The sequence below is a fragment of the Podarcis gaigeae genome, assembly GCF_964106915.1.
Source record: "Podarcis gaigeae genome assembly, chromosome: 3".
NCBI lineage: Eukaryota > Metazoa > Chordata > Lepidosauria > Squamata > Lacertidae > Podarcis > Podarcis gaigeae.
The window spans coordinates 114,000,810-114,018,620 of NC_139680.1; the positions used below are offsets into that span (position 1 = coordinate 114,000,810).

At 45.0% G+C, this 17,811-nt stretch overlaps 1 protein-coding gene across 3 annotated transcripts in view; it reads left to right on the forward strand.

The window, feature by feature from the left end:
• The window catches only part of PAPOLG (poly(A) polymerase gamma), a 39,627-nt gene that overhangs the window by 1,086 nt on the left and 20,730 nt on the right, over nucleotides 1-17,811 (forward strand). For all 3 annotated transcript variants that reach the window (XM_083733326.1, XM_083733324.1, XM_083733325.1), the window contains exons 2-9: nucleotides 3,226-3,381; nucleotides 5,846-5,912; nucleotides 7,761-7,842; nucleotides 7,932-8,041; nucleotides 8,968-9,021; nucleotides 11,669-11,780; nucleotides 12,643-12,732; nucleotides 16,657-16,795. In XM_083733326.1, coding sequence (XP_083589452.1) covers nucleotides 3,335-3,381; nucleotides 5,846-5,912; nucleotides 7,761-7,842; nucleotides 7,932-8,041; nucleotides 8,968-9,021; nucleotides 11,669-11,780; nucleotides 12,643-12,732; nucleotides 16,657-16,795 — 701 coding nt within the window. In that variant the 5' untranslated portion in view covers nucleotides 3,226-3,334. The remainder of the gene's footprint in view (nucleotides 1-3,225; nucleotides 3,382-5,845; nucleotides 5,913-7,760; nucleotides 7,843-7,931; nucleotides 8,042-8,967; nucleotides 9,022-11,668; nucleotides 11,781-12,642; nucleotides 12,733-16,656; nucleotides 16,796-17,811) is intronic.

Sequence of the window (17,811 nt, forward strand, 5' to 3'; positions counted from 1 at the left end):
TTACAGGTAAAAACAAGAACCCCATCTCCACTGTTCCCCCATGGCTCTTCTTCAGGGCAGACAAGATGAAGTATAACAACTCCAAAAGCACATAGTTAAAACGCCTGAATTTCACAGTGTTGTGTTTGTTGACCACCAGGCTAAAAGGGGTTAAGACAAATTCATGCCTCTGACTACCATTTACTGGGAATTGCAGGAGAGGAGAGCTTGCAGGATTTAACCAAAGGCCCATCTATTCCATCTCCCTATTATTATTATTATTAATAATAATTTTTATTTATACTCCGCCCTCCCCAGCCAAGGCCGGGCTCAGAGCGGCTTACAAGCAATAATAAAAACAAGTTGAATGATTACAACTTAAAAACAAAATTAAAATACAACATATTCTCACAGTGGGAAGCCTGTTATGTACTGAAGTTCTCACCCTGGGCCAGCAGGGGGATACCGTAGATAGTTCAGGTCCACATATGCAAATAAGGGATCAAAAGTGACGTTCAGTGATTGGATAGTTACAGAAAATGGTTACTGTTGTGTTCTAGTGGAGCTCTATATAAGCAGGCTGGCTGAACCCTTCAGTTCTGTTCTGGCCTGTGAATAAACAAGAGCTGTTTGAAGAATTGCTGTGTCGTCTGAAATGTTCACCGACAACTTAACAAAGCCTATAACCCGAACATGAGCATAGCAGCAAGTTAGCTCTCCTAAGGTTCCCAGCAACTCATATTCAAAGGCATACTGCCTCCCACAATGGTGGTGTTTTAAAATGGTACACAAATGAGAAAGAGATTCTCACCCAGTCTGCTCCCGGATGTGCATATTTTGTATAGAGGGCCCTTCGAAAAGGTGTTCCCTCAGCTTTTCTCAGAAGTGAAAAAGACAACCCCCATATTATGCCGTGTACTGCAAAATAAAAAATTGCTCTTTCGGTGCTACACTCCTGGTCAACAGTTAGATGCCCTGGAGTGGAGAACCACTTTGACAATAGGATTTGTGGGGAAGAGGGAGTTTTGCTAAGGTCCTAACTCACACCTCTACAAATGCTCCATCCGTTAAAAGTATTTTACTTGGCCACTGAAGGACCAGGCAGCATGGGCGTAGCCAGGATTTATTCAGGGGGACGGGGGAGGCATTATGTTGGAGGGGTAGACCCGGGTTATCTGTGAAGCGGTTGGTATGTTAAGTATTTTTATTTATTTATATATCTGGCTGGATTGCCCCAGATGGGGCAATCGTAACTTGTACAGTGGTACCTCTGGTTACGTACTTAATTCGTTCTGGAGGTCCGTTCTTAACCTGAAGCTGTTCTTAACCTGAAGCACCACTTTAGCTAATGGGGCCTCCCGCCACCGCACGATTTCTTTTCTCATCCTGAAGTAAAGTTCTTAACCTGAGATACTATTTCTGGGTTAGTGGAGTCTGTAACCTGAAGCTTATGTAACCCAAGGTACCACTGTATTAGTTTTAAATTGCCAATATCAATATATTATGCTGTACTAATAAAATGAAGAAACTTCTTCATGCTTTCCTACCTATCCCAATAAAATGTGCCTTTCAAAAGGGGGTCGGAAGAGCTCAGAAAAGGAAAAGGAGTTTGGTTATGCCAGGATTGCTCTGTGGTTCCATCTTTTAAAATAAAAAGTAAGGTACTCGTTGGTTTTATCGGGGTTAACTTTAGTTGGAAGCCTAACTTAGAAAGTGCTTTATCTCAAAGCAAATGCTGTGGTACTGTTAGTTTATTTGCTTTAAAATATTTTTAAAATGTCCTTCATCGCAAAAGCAATCCCAGGACAAGGGTGTACAAAAACAGGAATAACCGTTTATAAAACAGGAGCGGATATAAACCATGGTAAAAGCAATAGCAGCGGCAGCAATGCCACCACAGCACAAATCCTTGTGTATCAGGGATGAGGAACCTGTGGCTCCTTCTGTCTGGTGTAGGACTACAAATTCCATCATCCCTGATGGTTGCCCATGCCTGTGGGGGCTGATGGGAGTTGTAGTTCAACAACATCTGATCACCAGTGCCCTATCGCTGATATAAATCCTTGTGTATCAGGGATGAGGAACCTGTGGCTCCCTCTATCTGGTGTAGGACTACAAATTCCATCATCCCTGATGGTTGCCCATGCCTGTGGGGGCTGATGGGAGTTGTAGTTCAACAACATCTGATCACCAGTGCCCTATCGCTGATATACACAGTCCATTAGAGAGTGGCTTTGGAGAGAAGGCAGTGAGATGGATTACCCAAGCATGTTGGCAGTCCATGAAATCAGAAAGCGATATTGATAGAGCCTTCAAGATAGTACTGTTGTTTTTCTGCAAGTGTGGCTCTGGATAATGAATGTACGTTGGTAGATTTGGGGCTGATACAGTGGTACCTCAGAAGTTGAACGGAATCTGTTCCGGAAGTCTGTTCGACTTACAAAACGTTTGGGAACTACAGGGTGGCTTCCGATTGGCTGCAGGAAACATTGAATGTTCAGGTTCCAAAGAACGTTCGCAAACCAGAACACTCACTTCTGGATTGGTGGGGTTTGGGAACCAAAACGTTCGACTCGCAAGGAGTTCAGGATCCTAGGTACGGCTGTATTTAGAATAAAGCTCCTTTTTATGTTAAACTGCCTACTTCTAATACAGGCACCCCCAAACATGGCCCTCCAGATGTTTTGGGGACTACAATTCCCATCATCCCTGACCACTGGTCCTGTTAGCTAGGGATGATGGGAGTTGTAGTCCCAAAACATCTGGAGGGCCACGTTTGGGGGTGCCTGTTCTAATAGAAGTACACTTGCTGTGGTTGGTTATGGACCTGTTCTATGCCAAATCTTGTTTTGTTACATTCTGAACTTCTCTGCAGTCTTGTAACATCGATAGTAAAAGAAATAAAGAAATGAAACTTTAGCTAATGGTTTACATGGGTGAAATGGTATTTAGTACCATTTCCTTGCTGTAAGAAACTGTGCTACTTCCTTTTAAATCACATGATGTGTCAGGGAATTGTAGACTTCCTAGAAGCCTGCATTGATACTTCTAGAAAGTTTTGACATTTACTAAAATAGAAAAGTGCATCGTAAGTTCGTTTTTCTATGTGCAACATCACACTCACCGACGTTAATCATTTCTACTAAATACCTGCAGTTTAGTGCTTGCAGTTTTTAAAAGTGTGTGTGTTTCTGTGTGAGATAACTTCTCTCCTTTATCATGTTTAATGTGACTTTTCCTGTATAGAAATTATTTGGAGAACCAGCCACAAAGGCACTACGGGGTCACTGCTCCAATTAGCTTGGCTCCTCCGAGGGAAATAGATTACATCCACACACAGAAGCTGATTGAAGCCATGAAGCCTTTTGGTGTATTTGAAGATGAGGAAGAGCTTGGTCGCAGGTAAACAGGCGCAGTGTAACAACTAAAGCAGTGAACTTTTTACATACAATGACAAATATATAATATGGTATCCAGGGTGTATGGGTTGTTAGGGGGAGTGGAGGCGGGTGGCACTGTGGGTTAAACAACAGAGCCTAGGACTTGCTGATCAGAAGGTCGGTGGTTCGAATACCCGCGACGGGGTGAGCTCCCATTGCTTGGTCCCTGCTCCTGCCAAGCTAGCAGTTCAAAAGCACGTCAAAGTGCAAGTAGATAAATAGGTACCACTCTGGCGGGAAGGTAAATGGCGTTTCCGTGTGCTGCTCTGGTTTGCCAGAGTTAGTCATGCTGGCCACATGACCTGGAAGCTGTACACAGGCTCCCTTGGTCAATAAAGTGAGATGAGCGCCGCAACCCCAGAGTCGGTCACGACTGGACCTAATGGTCAGGGGTCCCTTTACCTTTTTAGTACCTCTGGTGGGGCACACGTCATGCTCCTTCTGGGGTAGTTTGTTCACCTTTGGTCCACACCCTGCACTCGGCTCTCGCCTGTGGCTTCTAGAAACTGTCATCATGCAATGGCAGCCACACGCCGGGAACACCTTCGACTGGCCAGCTAAACCAGGTGAGGGTAGCCGATGGGTCTCAAACCCTTGGAGTTAAGGACCTCCCTTCCATGTGAAGACAGGCTCTAGCAGATTGAGGAGACCAGACCAATAGTGGGTCAAGAAACCCATTTTTCAGCATGGACTGTAGAGGAAAGTGGGAGGCAGATGGGGCTGGTCAACCTGGGAAGGTCACCCATCGAGGAGAAGGAAAATCGATCCTAAAATTATGCTGTATTGCGGGACATCTTCAGGAGAAGAAAGGGCTAAGGAGCAAACCCTACACAAAGTCAGAGTGCCTTGTACGCCTCCTTCCAGCAACTCCTGCAGCCAGGCTGGTGCCAAACGTATTGCTCTGCTTCCCTTTGGACCAGGGCCTTTTCAGTGATGGCTCCGACCTGGTGGAATGCTCTGTCTCATGAGACTAGGGCCCTTCAGCATTTAACCTCCTTCCGCCGGGCCTGTAAGACAGAGCTATTCCGCCTCACCTTTAATTTGAATTCAGCCTGATCTTTTATTTCCCTTCTCTTCCCTCCCCCTCCCCTTTTCTGAAGGTTACCCTCTCTGAGACCCCACAGCTAATTCTTCCCTAGCCTTCTCATTGGCCCAAGTAGGACTAATTCAGCCAGCTAGCCCTGGTGACTATCTAATGCTTATTGGATGGATTTCCCCCAAATTGATTTCTGAATTTCGAATTTTATTGTTGTTCATGTTTTTATACTGTATTTTATGCTGCTTTTACAATTAAGTGTTTTGAATTTGTTGTTAGCCACCCTGAGCCCGGTTTTTTGAACCGGGAAGGGCGGGGTATAAATAAAAAAATATTATTATTATTATTATTATTATTATTATTATTACTATTATTATTACCAGCGAGGCCTTGGGGGAGGTCTTGTTGTCTGGGCAGCCCAGGATCTCCAGACATACTGCCCAGACTTTGCGGCCTGGGGAGGTCATTTTGGTGCTGCGAGTGCGGTGGTTTAACCCCTGGAAGCGCACTCCATTGTCTCTCGAGAGATGCCTACTATACGATATCCACCCCCACCCCCCATAAGAGTGTGAGACAGTACATTAACACACAAATGATTCTTATCAATCCATACAAATTATCCATATATCCAGAATGTTTTGGAGACAGCACAAAAGTTGGTTTCCCCATCGCAGACAGTTGTTCCCAGAGAAGCATATAGTTGAGGCTGTGCTGTTCATCTGCAAAGATGCTTCGGAAAGTTTGCCTTTAAGACTAGTTTCCTTCGTATAGTGAACAAATGACCACCATATTGCATAATATTTGTTCAAATTACTAAGCTTATACAGTGGTACCTCGGGTTAAGTACTTAATTCGTTCCAGAGGTCCGTTCTTAACCTGAAAATGTTCTTAACCTGAAGCACCACTCTAGCTAATGGGGCCTTCTGCTGCTGCCGTGCCACTGGAGCACTATTTCTGTTCTTATCCTGAAGCAAAGTTCTTAACCTGAAGCACTATTTCTGGGTTAGCAGAGTCAGTAACCTGAAGCGTATGTAACCCAAGGTACCACTGTAGTAATTGCCAAAAGGCTATCTGTGTTAATCTGCTGCAGCGAAAACAGTGAAGAGTGACCAAATTATTGCGTTGTAGCTTTTGTCAATCTTGGCCCACTTCAACAGATGCCTGAACTGACAGGTGTCCTAGGTGCGATGAGGAAAGGAGTGAATTGAGGGAATAAATGCAGGAAGGAGGCAGTGACTGCTGCCTGAAACCAAAATAGTTACCGTGACCCATTAACAAGGCAGTAACAGTGTTGTTGTTGTTCTTGACCCATTAACATTAACATTGAAGCTACCACAATTTCTACTACTACTATTAAATCTTCCCTTTTTAACATTTTCCCCCATTGCAGGATAGTTGTTCTCAGTAAGCTAGATAATTTGGTCAAAGAGTGGATTGTGGAGGTTGCGGAGAAGAAGGTAAGAAGTTTGTCAAAGACATGATTTTTATATTGGCCTTCTCCTTCTTGCCTTTTGTAGCTGGGATTCTGTAGTTCTTGCTGTTAGATTCTGGCTCTGCAAAGGGCGAGCTATTATGGGACGCGGGTGGCGCTGTGGGTAAATCCTCAGCACCTAGGGCTTGCCGATCGCATGGTCGGTGGTTCGAATCCCCGCGGCGGAGTGAGCTCCCGTCCTTCGATCCCAGCTCCTCCCACCTAGCAGTTAGAAAGCACCCTTAAGTGCAAGTAGATAAATAGGTACCGCTTTCTAGCGGGAAGGTAAACGGCGTTTCCGTGTGCTGCGCTGGTGCTGGCTTGCCAGAGCAGCTTCGTCATGCTGGCCACGTGACCCGGAAGTGTCTCCAGACAGCGCTGGTCCTTGGCCTCTTAAGTGAGATGGGCACACAACCCTAGAGTCGGACACGACTGGCCCGTATGGGCAGGGGTACCTTTAACTTTACCTTTTTTACTCCTTCTTGCCTTTTGTAGCTAGGATTCTGTAGTTCTTGCTGTAAGATTCTGGCTCTGCAAAGGGCGAGCTATTAACAGCTGCCATGATGCACACATCCTCAAGTATACAGCAAGTCCATTGCTGTGGGTGAGCCCTCTCCAACCTCTTCTCTTCTTCCCCCACACCTGCCCCACCAAGCCCTGGGTAGTACAGTGGTACCTCGGCTTAAGAACTTAATTTGTTCCGGAGGTCCGTTCTTAACCTGAAACTGTTCTTAACCTGAAACTAATTAGAGGTGTGCTTTCGCTAATGGAGCCTCTCACTGCCGCTGCGTCGCCGGCACACGATTTCTGTTCTCACCCTGGGGCAAAGTTCTCAACTCAAGGTAACTCTTCCAGGTTAGCGGAGTTTGTAACCTGAGGCGTTTGTAACTTGAGGTACCACTGTACTGTGGCCATTGTGTAGGAGAATTTTGGAAGAGGAGGTTCCAGAGGTCAGTTGGTCCTAGCCAGGCTGATGGACAGAAGAGGGTGAAGCGGGTGTGTTGTTGCTTGTTCAGGCAAATCAGTCTCTTAAGCTTAAGCCAAGAAATAGTATTCTCTATGAAATTGAATATCAATATAAGTAATCAAGGCTTTGAGATTAGACCACTGAAGAAGCCCGGAAAACTACCTTGGGAGTGTGCTACCTGCAAGCCCCTGTAAAAGGGCCCCATCGGGGGCAAACAGCAACGTCTTGATTACTTGGACGGAGAGGGCGAAACAGGTGCAAAACGCCGGCACCCTGTCTACAACTTCATTAACATCCATCTACAACTTCACTAGCATCTCTCGGTATTGTGAACAACAAACTTTTGTTGGTATCTTCATGAACTTACCGTATTTTCCGCTCTATAGGACGCACCCAACTATAGGACACACCTTGTTTTAGAGGGGGAGAACAAGGGGGGGGGAATCTCCCCCTCTCTGCTCAGCGCCCCTTCAGTGAAGCGGCTGGAGAAATCCATTTCAAAATCCATTTCAAAAGACCAGGTTGGGGAATAGCGCAAAGGCTGTGTGCAGCCTTCCTGCTGCCCCTGAGCTTGTGGGGCTGGCGGGGGGAAGCGCTGCTTCCCCCCACTGCCAGCCTCAAAGATCCCTGAAGCCTTCAGAGTACAGTGCAAGTTCCTTTGGGTTCCTTTTGCTGAAGCCGTGAGAGCAAGACTCTCCCGGCATTAGCGAAAGGAACCTGAAGCCTCCAGAACGCAGCGGGAACTCGTGCTGCACTCCGAAGGCTTCAGGCGGCTATCCCAGAAGCCTGGAGAGCGAGAGGGGTACCACCTGACCTTCCTACGTAGCTTAGATTTTCAAGGTGTAAATGTTTCCAACTTTCCTGCAGAACCTCCCATCTTCAGTCTCATCACGGTGTGGTGGCAAGATTTTTACGTTTGGTTCCTATCGGCTTGGAGTCCACACAAAAGGTATGATTCTCATAAAACGCCTCAACCTGGGAAGTAGTTTGCCTTAAGCTACTGAAAGCTTCTAATTTGAGGGCCTTATCTTCTTGCAGGTGCTGATATAGATGCTCTCTGTGTTGCCCCTAGACATGTGGAAAGGTCAGACTTCTTCCAGTTGTTCTTTGAGAAGCTAAAGCTCAAAGATGGCATCAGGAACTTAAGAGTAAGTAAGTCTCTTGTCTTGCTTGGACGAGCCGATGTGTGTAATATTTACTCGTGTGCATGCTGACTCCATTGAAAAGCGTTGTAGCCTTTTTAGACTTTACCGATTGGTGGGGTCTGCGTTGCTCCCGGATGGAAGGAAGGAAGTCAAATGACACCGAGGTTTGGTTCAGAGAAAGAGTTTATTCTGCTCTCTGGATAGCAGAAGGCACTTGCGTGGTCAGTTCAAAGCAAGTCTACAGAAAGAGAAATTTCACACAGTATATATATCCTCCAGGCACCCTCTCCCCCCTTCCCCAGGAATCCAGCTTCGTACGTTCGTATACATAAGTTGACATCCACGAACATACACAGATGTTCCTGTACATAAGTTGACATCCATGACCATAAACAGATGTTCCTGTTCCTGTATTGTTATCTTGGGGTTAAGAGGGTCACCCAGCTATAGGAGTTTCCCTTGACGCCTTCTCTATCTCCGGCCGTGGGGACTGACAGACCCTGTCTTGCAGAGTCTGTGCATCAGTGTGTCAGGATATTTACATCCTACAGGATAAGATAAGCCCCAGCTCTGCCGTCCCGTCTCCACTTCGGAACTGACAAGGCCATTCATTAAGTGTCACGTACTGATAAAGGAGAGGGCTTTGTTTATACAGCGGGGTTCTTGTTATACATTGGCTCAAGTGCTCAAGTTAATGGATTTTAGCTAATGGAGAAGGGCCCGTTTTTAGACTGACTGCACAGTCAGGTTTTAGATTTGGGAAACCCATTCCTTCAGCGTTGTGCTTGACATGATTATTGGATGGTATGAGGCCGCCTGGTAGAGAATTGGAACATTGGTTCATCTCTATGTCATACTGTTAATGCATCTCATTCCAAATGCGGTCACTTAGATTACGTAAAACCTGTCTTAATCTCTCCTTCCTACAGGCAGTAGAAGATGCATATGTACCAGTCATCAAGTTTGAATTTGATGGTATTGAGGTAAATAATAATAATCATTACTTCCTCTTTCCTCTATAGAAATTAGTATTTATGGTGGTTTTGGGGCCAAAACTAGATGATCCATGAACCTATGTGATTGCATTTCATGAGTGCTTTAGTTGGTTAAATGGATTGCAACTGATGGGCGGATAGATGGCAAGTTAAATAATTTAATGTAGATGGGACGCTGACTCACACTGGTCCAACGAGGACTAAGCATGCTCAGTTGAAGCATGAGGCTGACTTTAGAAGGTTGGGGTGGGGTATCTGGAGGATGGGGGGATGGAATGTAAAGACTCAGAGATGGAAAAAAGCACTTTAATCATTAGTAAGGTAAAGGTAAAGGGACCCTTGACCCTTAGGTCCAGTCGTGGCCGACTCTGGGGTTGCGGTGCTCATCTCGCTTTATTGGCCGAGGGAGCTGGGGTACAGCTTCCGGGTCATGTGGCCAGCATGACTAAGCCGCTTCTGGTGAACCAGAGCAGCGCATGGAAATGCTGTTTACCTTCCCGCTGGAGTGGTACCTATTTATCTACTTGCACTTTGACGTGCTTTTGAACTGCTAGGTTGGCAGGAGCTGGGACCGAGCAATGGGAGCTCATCCCGTCATGGGGATTCGAACCGCCGACCTTTGGATCGGCAAGTCCTAGGCTCTGTGATTTAACCCACAGCGCCAAATTATACCTAATACAAAAGACTGATCTTTAAAAACGGAATGGAGAGATAAAATATGGGAGTGTGCAGCTATGGCTAAATTAATTGATTTCATTTTAAAGATATCTAGAATAAGGGCAAAGACAGTGGTAAAAGAGGCAAAAATATATTGATTGGAGTAAAAAAATGAGGTTTCCCCCAAATAGAAACCTTGGATTTACAGTGCATCGATGGCTCAATAGATGGGCTAAATGTTACTGATGATGTAACAGTCACTAAAACCCTCACTTTGGGGTCAGTATAGAAAGCTGGGAACCAATTTATAAATTTATCTCCAAAATTACGGATTTCATTAACTGAAATAGAGAAGGCCACTGCACATTGTCGAAGGCCTTCTCCACGTGAAGAAACAAAAGTATTAATCCATGTTTATTACTTACCACATAATTCATAATATCTATAATTTTACAAACACTCTCATTTTCCTTGCCCGTATAAGTCTTGTCTGATCTGGACTGTTAGTTTTGCTTATAACGCTGTTCAGACTTTATGCCAATATTCCAATGAAAAATTTATAATCTGTGTTTAATAAGGATATTGGACAATATGGTGTCACTGATGATCGGTCCTTGTCTTTCTTTAGAATCACCACTATATTGGCTTCTTTCCAGGTCCCCAGAATATATTTTCCTACCATTTCATTCATTGTCTTTTTCAATGGATTCAAAAGTATCAGAGAACTTTTTTAAATAAAACATCCATGTCAGCCCATCTGGGACGGGAGCCTTGTTTTCTTTCAACCCTTCCAATATCTCTTAATCTGTATTAATTATTGCCCATTTTCCATTAGATGGACTCGTTAATTTTGTTTTGGGTAAGAATTGTTCTATTTTATCTCCGTATGGCATTTTCGATTTGTACAGGTTTGAATAGTAGCAAATTCTCCCACTGTTTCCTTATCAGATATCGTCCAACTTGAAAGGGCAAGTGTTGTAGTCTGGTAGAGTAGAGCTGCTACCAAGCAAACAAATTCTGAAAAATACTATGAATTGAAAGTGGAGACAATAGAAGCACCTTTCGCTGCTTATCTGTTTGCTTTATAACACGAAAAACCTTAATAAAAACTATTTTTTTAAGTGCCTTTCACCAGCCTTACCACAGGAATCTGTGTGCTGGTAACCTCACAGTCTTCTTCTTTGGCGATCCCTCGTAGCCGAGTAAGATTGTCTTCCATAGACACGGTTTTCACGATGAGTCCGTAAGTGACTGTGGAGGTCAATTCTGGATCCCCACGTTCTTCCACAGTGGGGACATTGGTTTCCAGGTGGGAGTTGATCACGGTGTGGATTTGCCTTCCTCCTAGCACGTTTCTCCCTTGCGTCCTGAGTTTGAGGGTCTTCAAAGCCCATGACACCTTTGGTAAAGGCTGTTCTCCAACTGGAGCGCTCGCAGGCCAGAGTTTCCCAGTTGTCGGTGTTTATACTACATTTTTTTAGATTTGCCTTGAAACAGTCTTTATACCTCTTTTGTTGACCACCAGCACTACGCTGCCTATGGGGCTCCATGTGGAACAGTTCAGTTGTTAATCCATAAGTTTATTAGGACTACATAACACTCACCCTGGGGGAATCGCGTTGGTTTCCAATTCAACACTCTGGTGTCAAATCTAAGATGCTTGTATGCTGTTTACCTATAAAGCCCTAAACAACCTGTGGCCTAAACACTTCAAGGAGGGACTCACCAGGAAGGTCCCTTTTGATTGTTCTGCAGTTAAATTTGATCCCTTGTGGCAACCTGCTTAATTGTGTCCGCCTTGTCAACAGCGGGCGGCCTAAAAATATTACTGAATGAATAAAATAAAAAAATACTTGGAGCAGTGTCTGTCGAATATGCTTGAAGGCATTTCTACTGCTCTATCAGTTCTTGATGTTTGGTGGCAAGCTGTTAAAGAGGTCACTTGCTGAGAGGCTACTTTCATTCCTTGCCTCCATAGATCGATCTAGTATTTGCGAGGCTGGCTGTGCCAATCTTGTCTGATAACCTGGATCTTCGGGACAACACACATCTGGGAAGCCTTGATATAAGGTGTATTCGGAGCTTAAATGGTAATGCGTACCTTTCCAGTTTTTCTTAACAGTGGCTGCTAAACACAGCTACTCAAGTAACTGGGTATTAAATGGCTGTGATCTGCCCTACTTGATAGGGGATTTTAGACTATGAGTAGCAGATTCATGTGGCACCCTATATTTTTTGTTCTGCCTTTTCCTCCAAGAAGTTCAGGGAAGGATGCGCAGGCTGTGGTGTAGAGCCAGTGTGGTGTAGTGGTTAAGAGCGGTAGTCTCGTAATCTGGGGAACCGGGTTCGCGTCTCCGCTCCTCCACATGCAGCTGCTGGGTGACCTTGGGCCAGTCACACTTCTCTGAAGTCTCTCAGCCTCACTCACCTCACAGAGTGTTTCTTGTGGGGGAGGAAGGGAAAAGGAGATTGCTAGCCGCTTTGAGACTCCTTTGGGTAGTGATAAAGCGGGATTTCAAATCCAAACTCCTCCTCCTCTTCTTCTTCTTCTTCTTCTTCTTCTTCTTCTTCTTCTTCTTCTTCTTCTGTCTCGCTGCCCAGTAGGTATGGAATAGACAGACTTTCTCAGTGACACAGTGAAGCTTAATAGCTGTGATGCTTTGAACCTGGGAATGGTTGCAATTCCAAAAGCAGCCTGCCATGCAGCAGCGTATGTTTGTAATGCCCTCGACAGGCAGAAATAGCTGTGTCGTTCTTTGAATCCTGTCCGTAGCATGGGCCTGAGAAGTCTAGTATTTCCACTTAGCTTTATCAGTTCAAGCCATGTTGCGTGGGAGGACTGAACAGGTAAAATTAGAAGCCTATTCTGCACTGTGTATGTTCAGTCTTACTGCTTCTCAGTAGCCTGGTGCCTTGCCTGATTTAACGCAAAGGCTTAATGTTTGCCGGCAGGTTGCAGAGTCACTGATGAAATACTTCATTTAGTACCAGACAAGGAGAACTTCAGGCTGACGCTCAGAGCAATTAAACTGTGGGCAAAACGTAAGTACTTAATACATCAAATTTTGTGGTATCAGCCCCTAAGCTTAATAGTCCTTGAAATGGCTCTTTAGGCTAAGCCAAGGGAGCTTGTCGCCTCTGCACGTTGCCTTCAAAATCTGCATAATGGCGATTATGTCTCAAATCCTGAGGACGAGCTTGAATGCTGGTCTAATGGTGGCAGAGAAACACCTGAAAATGTGCTAGCTGCTGCTGATGAATACTTAAAAACAGTTTGGAATCTGGTGGCCAGGGAAGGAATCTTGCTTCCTTCCCCCCTCATTCGAAGTCATATCAGAACCTCAAGAATTGCAGGTGTTCAGGGGCTGTCACCTAAAAGCTGGGGCCTCCTAACTAAGCACCAAGGCAGGGGCCAGGTGTTTCTTCTACAACATGGCTTCTAGGTAACCTTTCTAGCTCCTAAATCTGGCCTAGGAATCTTGATTCCACGAAACTCTGTCTTCAGGTCTCCTGCTAACTTGGGAGATTTCCAAATTATAAAAGGATCAGGCGGATTTGCGGAGGACGCACCTGTGTCACGGGTGAGAAACTCACCTTCCACCTGTTGTTGAAGTCCCCATCATCCCCAGACTGCCTGGCCAATGGTAAAAAAATGATGGTGGTTGTAGTTTAGCGACATCTGGAGGATCACTGGTTCCCCACCCCTGGTCTGTAAGAATGGTTTATTGGCAATGCTATAGAGTCATAGATAGGATTGTAGGGTTGGAAGGGACTAACCCCTTCAATGCAGGAATCTCAACTAAATTATCCATGACGACCATCCAATCTCTGCTTTAAAACCTCCATGGAGGGAGAGCCCACCACCTTCCAAAAGTTCCTCCTTAGTTGGAATCTCCTTTCTTGTAACTTGAACCCATTGTTTTGGGTCCTAGCCTCCAGAGCAGGTGAAAACAAGTTTGGTCCATGTGACAGTCCTTTAGATGAAACCGCTGTGGACTGAGACAGTGAAGTCCTAGGAATATCAGATACTGTGACACACCAGGGAGAGGCCACTTGCAACCTTCATAAGCACTCAGAGGAACGTGGCTGGACCGCTTTAATACATGGGATGCTGAACTTGATGGCCCTTGACCTGATCCATTTAGGCCTTTTTTATATGCCAGTTTATCAAATGGTGCATACAGGGCCAGATTTAGGTTTGATGAGGCCCTAAGCTACTGAAGGTAATGGGGCCCTTTATATCTCTAGCTGTCCTTTGTCAACAACAAATTGTCGCTGTTTTTTGTGTTGAATATATGCTATATGGTAATTTATGGACCTAATAGTTATCTCAAGCCATTTGCACATGGAGAATGCAGGCACCCTATATATAGAAAGGAGCAAACCAGTGATATTTTAGGGAGCAGGCTAGCAGGCGCTGCCCATTACTTACATCATAGGAGCCTACACAACACAAAACACTGTTGCTGTATGTAGGTTTTATTTTATCTGTTTATTATCTTATATTTTGGAAATGTACATGCAGGTTTTTCCCCCCTTTAAATGTTTTGGGGGCCCCCAAGAGAGTGGGGCCCTAATCTATAGCTTGTTTAGCTTATACGTAAATCCGGCACTGGGTGCATAGAGGGATAGGGTTCGCTGCAAGAGTACAAGCTCTTGTGCTATCCTTCGCTTTGGTGAAGTGACAGCAATTGCTGGAGGGAGTGAGGCTGACCACCATCTCGCATCAATATCAAGAAAGTAACTTGTAAGTGAAGCTATATGTACCATTGTAGGCCTTTAAAAAGAAGGTTCACAAGTGGAAGAGAGCCCCAGCCAGTATGTGGGTTTGACAGCCCACAATGTGCATCTGTTGTAAGTGCATTCTTAGAAAGAGCTGAAGCTTGGATCCTCTTGAGGTCACCAGCTGCCTATCACCAGGTGACAAATGCACTCTTTTCAGCTTTATCAGTAATTAATAATAATAATAATAATAATAATTAATAATAGTTATACCCTGCCCATCTGGCTGGGTTTCCCTAGCCACTCTGGGCGGCTTCCAACAGAAGATTAGAAATACATTAAAACATCAGTCATTAAAAGCTTCTCTAAACAGGGCTGCCTTCAGATGTCTTCTAAAAGTCTGGTAGTTGTTTTTCTCTTTGACATCTGGTGGGAGGGCGTTCCACAGGGCAGGTGCCACTACCAAGAAGGCCCTGCCCGGTTCCCTGTAACCCTACTTCTCACAATGAGGGAACCGCCAGAAAGCCCTCGGTGCAGGACCTCAGTGTCCGGGCAGAACGATAAGGGTGGAGTCACACCTTCAGGTATACTGGACTGAGGCCGTTTAGGCTTTCAAGGTCAACACCGACACTTTGAATTGTGCTCGGAAATGTACTGGGAGCCAATGTAGGTCTTAAAAGCCCAAAAAATTGGTAGAGTGCAGCATTATGATCATTACCGCATAGTCAGTAGAACGTGGCTTTGGTACACTGTACCATAAAATCCCCTGCTGTAAAATGTGTGTTGTTTTCGGCGAGTTCTTTGCATGCATTTAACTCCTTTAAGTTGCCCTCTCCTCCTCTTCATGCTACTTGTTGGGGAATCCTGAACCATGCCAAAGCTGCTGCTGCTACTGCTGCTCTCAAGCTGACCTGTCAAATGCTAGTCATTTGCTCCACTTTTAGGGATGTGCAGATCAGCAGTGTGGAGTCAGCTTGCAGATTTGCCTCTGACTTGCATGCATGTTGTCGTGTACATCATTAGACCATTGCTGGGCAGCTTGCTGAGACCTCTTGAGTATAGGGCAGTATATAAATTCAGTAAATAATGATGATAATAATAATAAGAAGAAGAAGAAGAAGTAGAAGGGATTTAACGTAAAGGTAAAGGTACGCCTAGGGACACAGGTGGCACTGTGGGTTAAACCACGGAGCCTAGGACTTGCCAATCAGAAGGTCAGCAGTTCGAATCCCCACGACAGGATGAGTTCCCATTGCTTGGTCCCTGCTCCTGCCAACCTAGCAGTTTGAAAGCACATCAAAGTGCAAGTAGATAAATAGGTACCGCTCCGGCGGGAAGGTAAACGGCATTTCCGTGCGCTGCTCTGGTTCGTCAGAAGCAGCTTAGTCATGCTGGCCACATGACCCGGAAGCTGTGCGCCAGCTCCCTCGGCCAATAAAGCGAGATGAGCGCCGCAACCCCACGACTGGACCTAATGGTCAGGGTTCCCTTTACCTTTTAAAGGTATGCCTGACCATTAGGTCCAATCATGGACAACCCTGGGGTTGCAGCGCTCATCTCGCTCTACAGGCCAAGGAGCCGGTGTTTGTCCACAGACAGTTTTTCTGGGTCATGTGGCCAGAATGACTAAGCCACTTCTGGCGAAACCAGAGCAGTGCACAGAAACGCCATTTACCTTCCCGCTGGAGCGGTACCTATTTATCTACTTCGACTTTGATGTGCTTTTGAACTGCTAGGTTGGCAGGAGCAGGGACCAAACAACAGGAGCTCACCCCGTCGCGGGGATTCGAACCGCCAACCTTTCGATCGGCAAGTCCAAGTGCCACAGTGGTTTAACCCACAGCACCACCCACGTCCCATAACATAGATGTAGCACACTCAAATTTTGATGGAAGGGCAATAGGCACCACAAGGGGGAGCTGTTTCAAAAGCAAAGCATGCATTTGAATCCAAATCGGAACTAAAATTAAATACGCATTGCTGTGATTGCTTTTTCTAAGGCTTTTTTTTTTGGGGGGGGGGGTCTTTGTTTCGACCTTGGCAGGAGAAGTGAAGCTAAGCCCCGTCTTCCTGAGTGCTGTTTTCACAGTGAGAATTCGGCTTTCCCTTCCCCGTAATTGGTTAAGGAAAAACGAGATTATATAGTTGCTCTGCTGCGTATTTAAGCACTAGTTTTGTCCTCTGCTAACCTGAAACTATCTGAAACGCTCGGGAAATCTGAAGTGACAAATGTCTGCCTTTTAGGGCGTGGGATTTATTCAAATATGCTGGGATTTCTTGGTGGTGTTTCTTGGGCCATGTTGGTGGCGAGGACATGTCAGCTGTATCCAAATGCATTGGCCTCAACGCTGGTTCATAAATTCTTCCTGGTTTTCTCCAGGTGGTAAGTATCTGGCCAGCCGTCACAATTCACAGATCGTACATGAACTAGATTATAACATAGGAAGAAGACAGATCAGATCTTGGGCCGGCAAGATGTTGCCGCTCAGTTACAACTGGAAAGTGAACTAACCATGAAATTGTGCATTTCAGAATGGAATGCCCTTGGAATCCACCCCAGAGACTTTTAAGTAACTTGCCTTCAGTAAATGCACTTTTCGGCTGCCATCAAAATGTTTTCCTGGCCAGGAATGCCCCCTGAGTGTCTCCCCTGCTGTTTTGTTTAGAAGTGTGCTTTCAGATTCCGAGTTGTTGATATTGTGCATTGTCTTGTATGTCTTCAGGCACGCAAACAGCATAAATAAAGTGTACTCCTCAGAGTGCTATGTGAATGCCTCCCTAAAATTAACTCCCATTTGGGCTTTCCCTTACCCTAGTGCAGTGATGGCCAAACCTGGCCCTCCAGCTGTTTTGGGACTACAACTCCTATCACCCCTAGCTATCAGGACCAGTGGTCAGGGATGATGGGAATTGTAGTCCCAAAAAAACAGTTGGAGGGCCACGTTTGGCCATCACTGCCCCAGTAGGACAAGGGTGGCTTTTTATTGCCATAAAATTTATCTGTTGCTTCCTATATAAAGTGTCTTGAAGTAAAACAATAGTCACTTGCAATAGGATAAATTTTAAAAACCCTCACTTGATAAGAGCAAGAAATAGTTTTAAACGTCATTGGCCCCGTATTGTGGAATACTCTGCCAATAAAGATTTAGCAGGCACATTTTGCTTTTAACTTTTAAACACCTGCTAGAAAGTTTCCTATTGCAGGCGATTAAAACTACATATTTCCACAATGGTTAATTGATGTCTGTTTTCAACTTTTAAATGATTTTACTGTATGGTTTTCTGGTTTTTGTTAATATTTAATATTACCCCTTCATTAATATTTTTTAAGTGAAATGGTGGTCTCTACATATTTTTTATAAATAAGACTATTCCTATGCCGCCGTACTAAAAGACTTT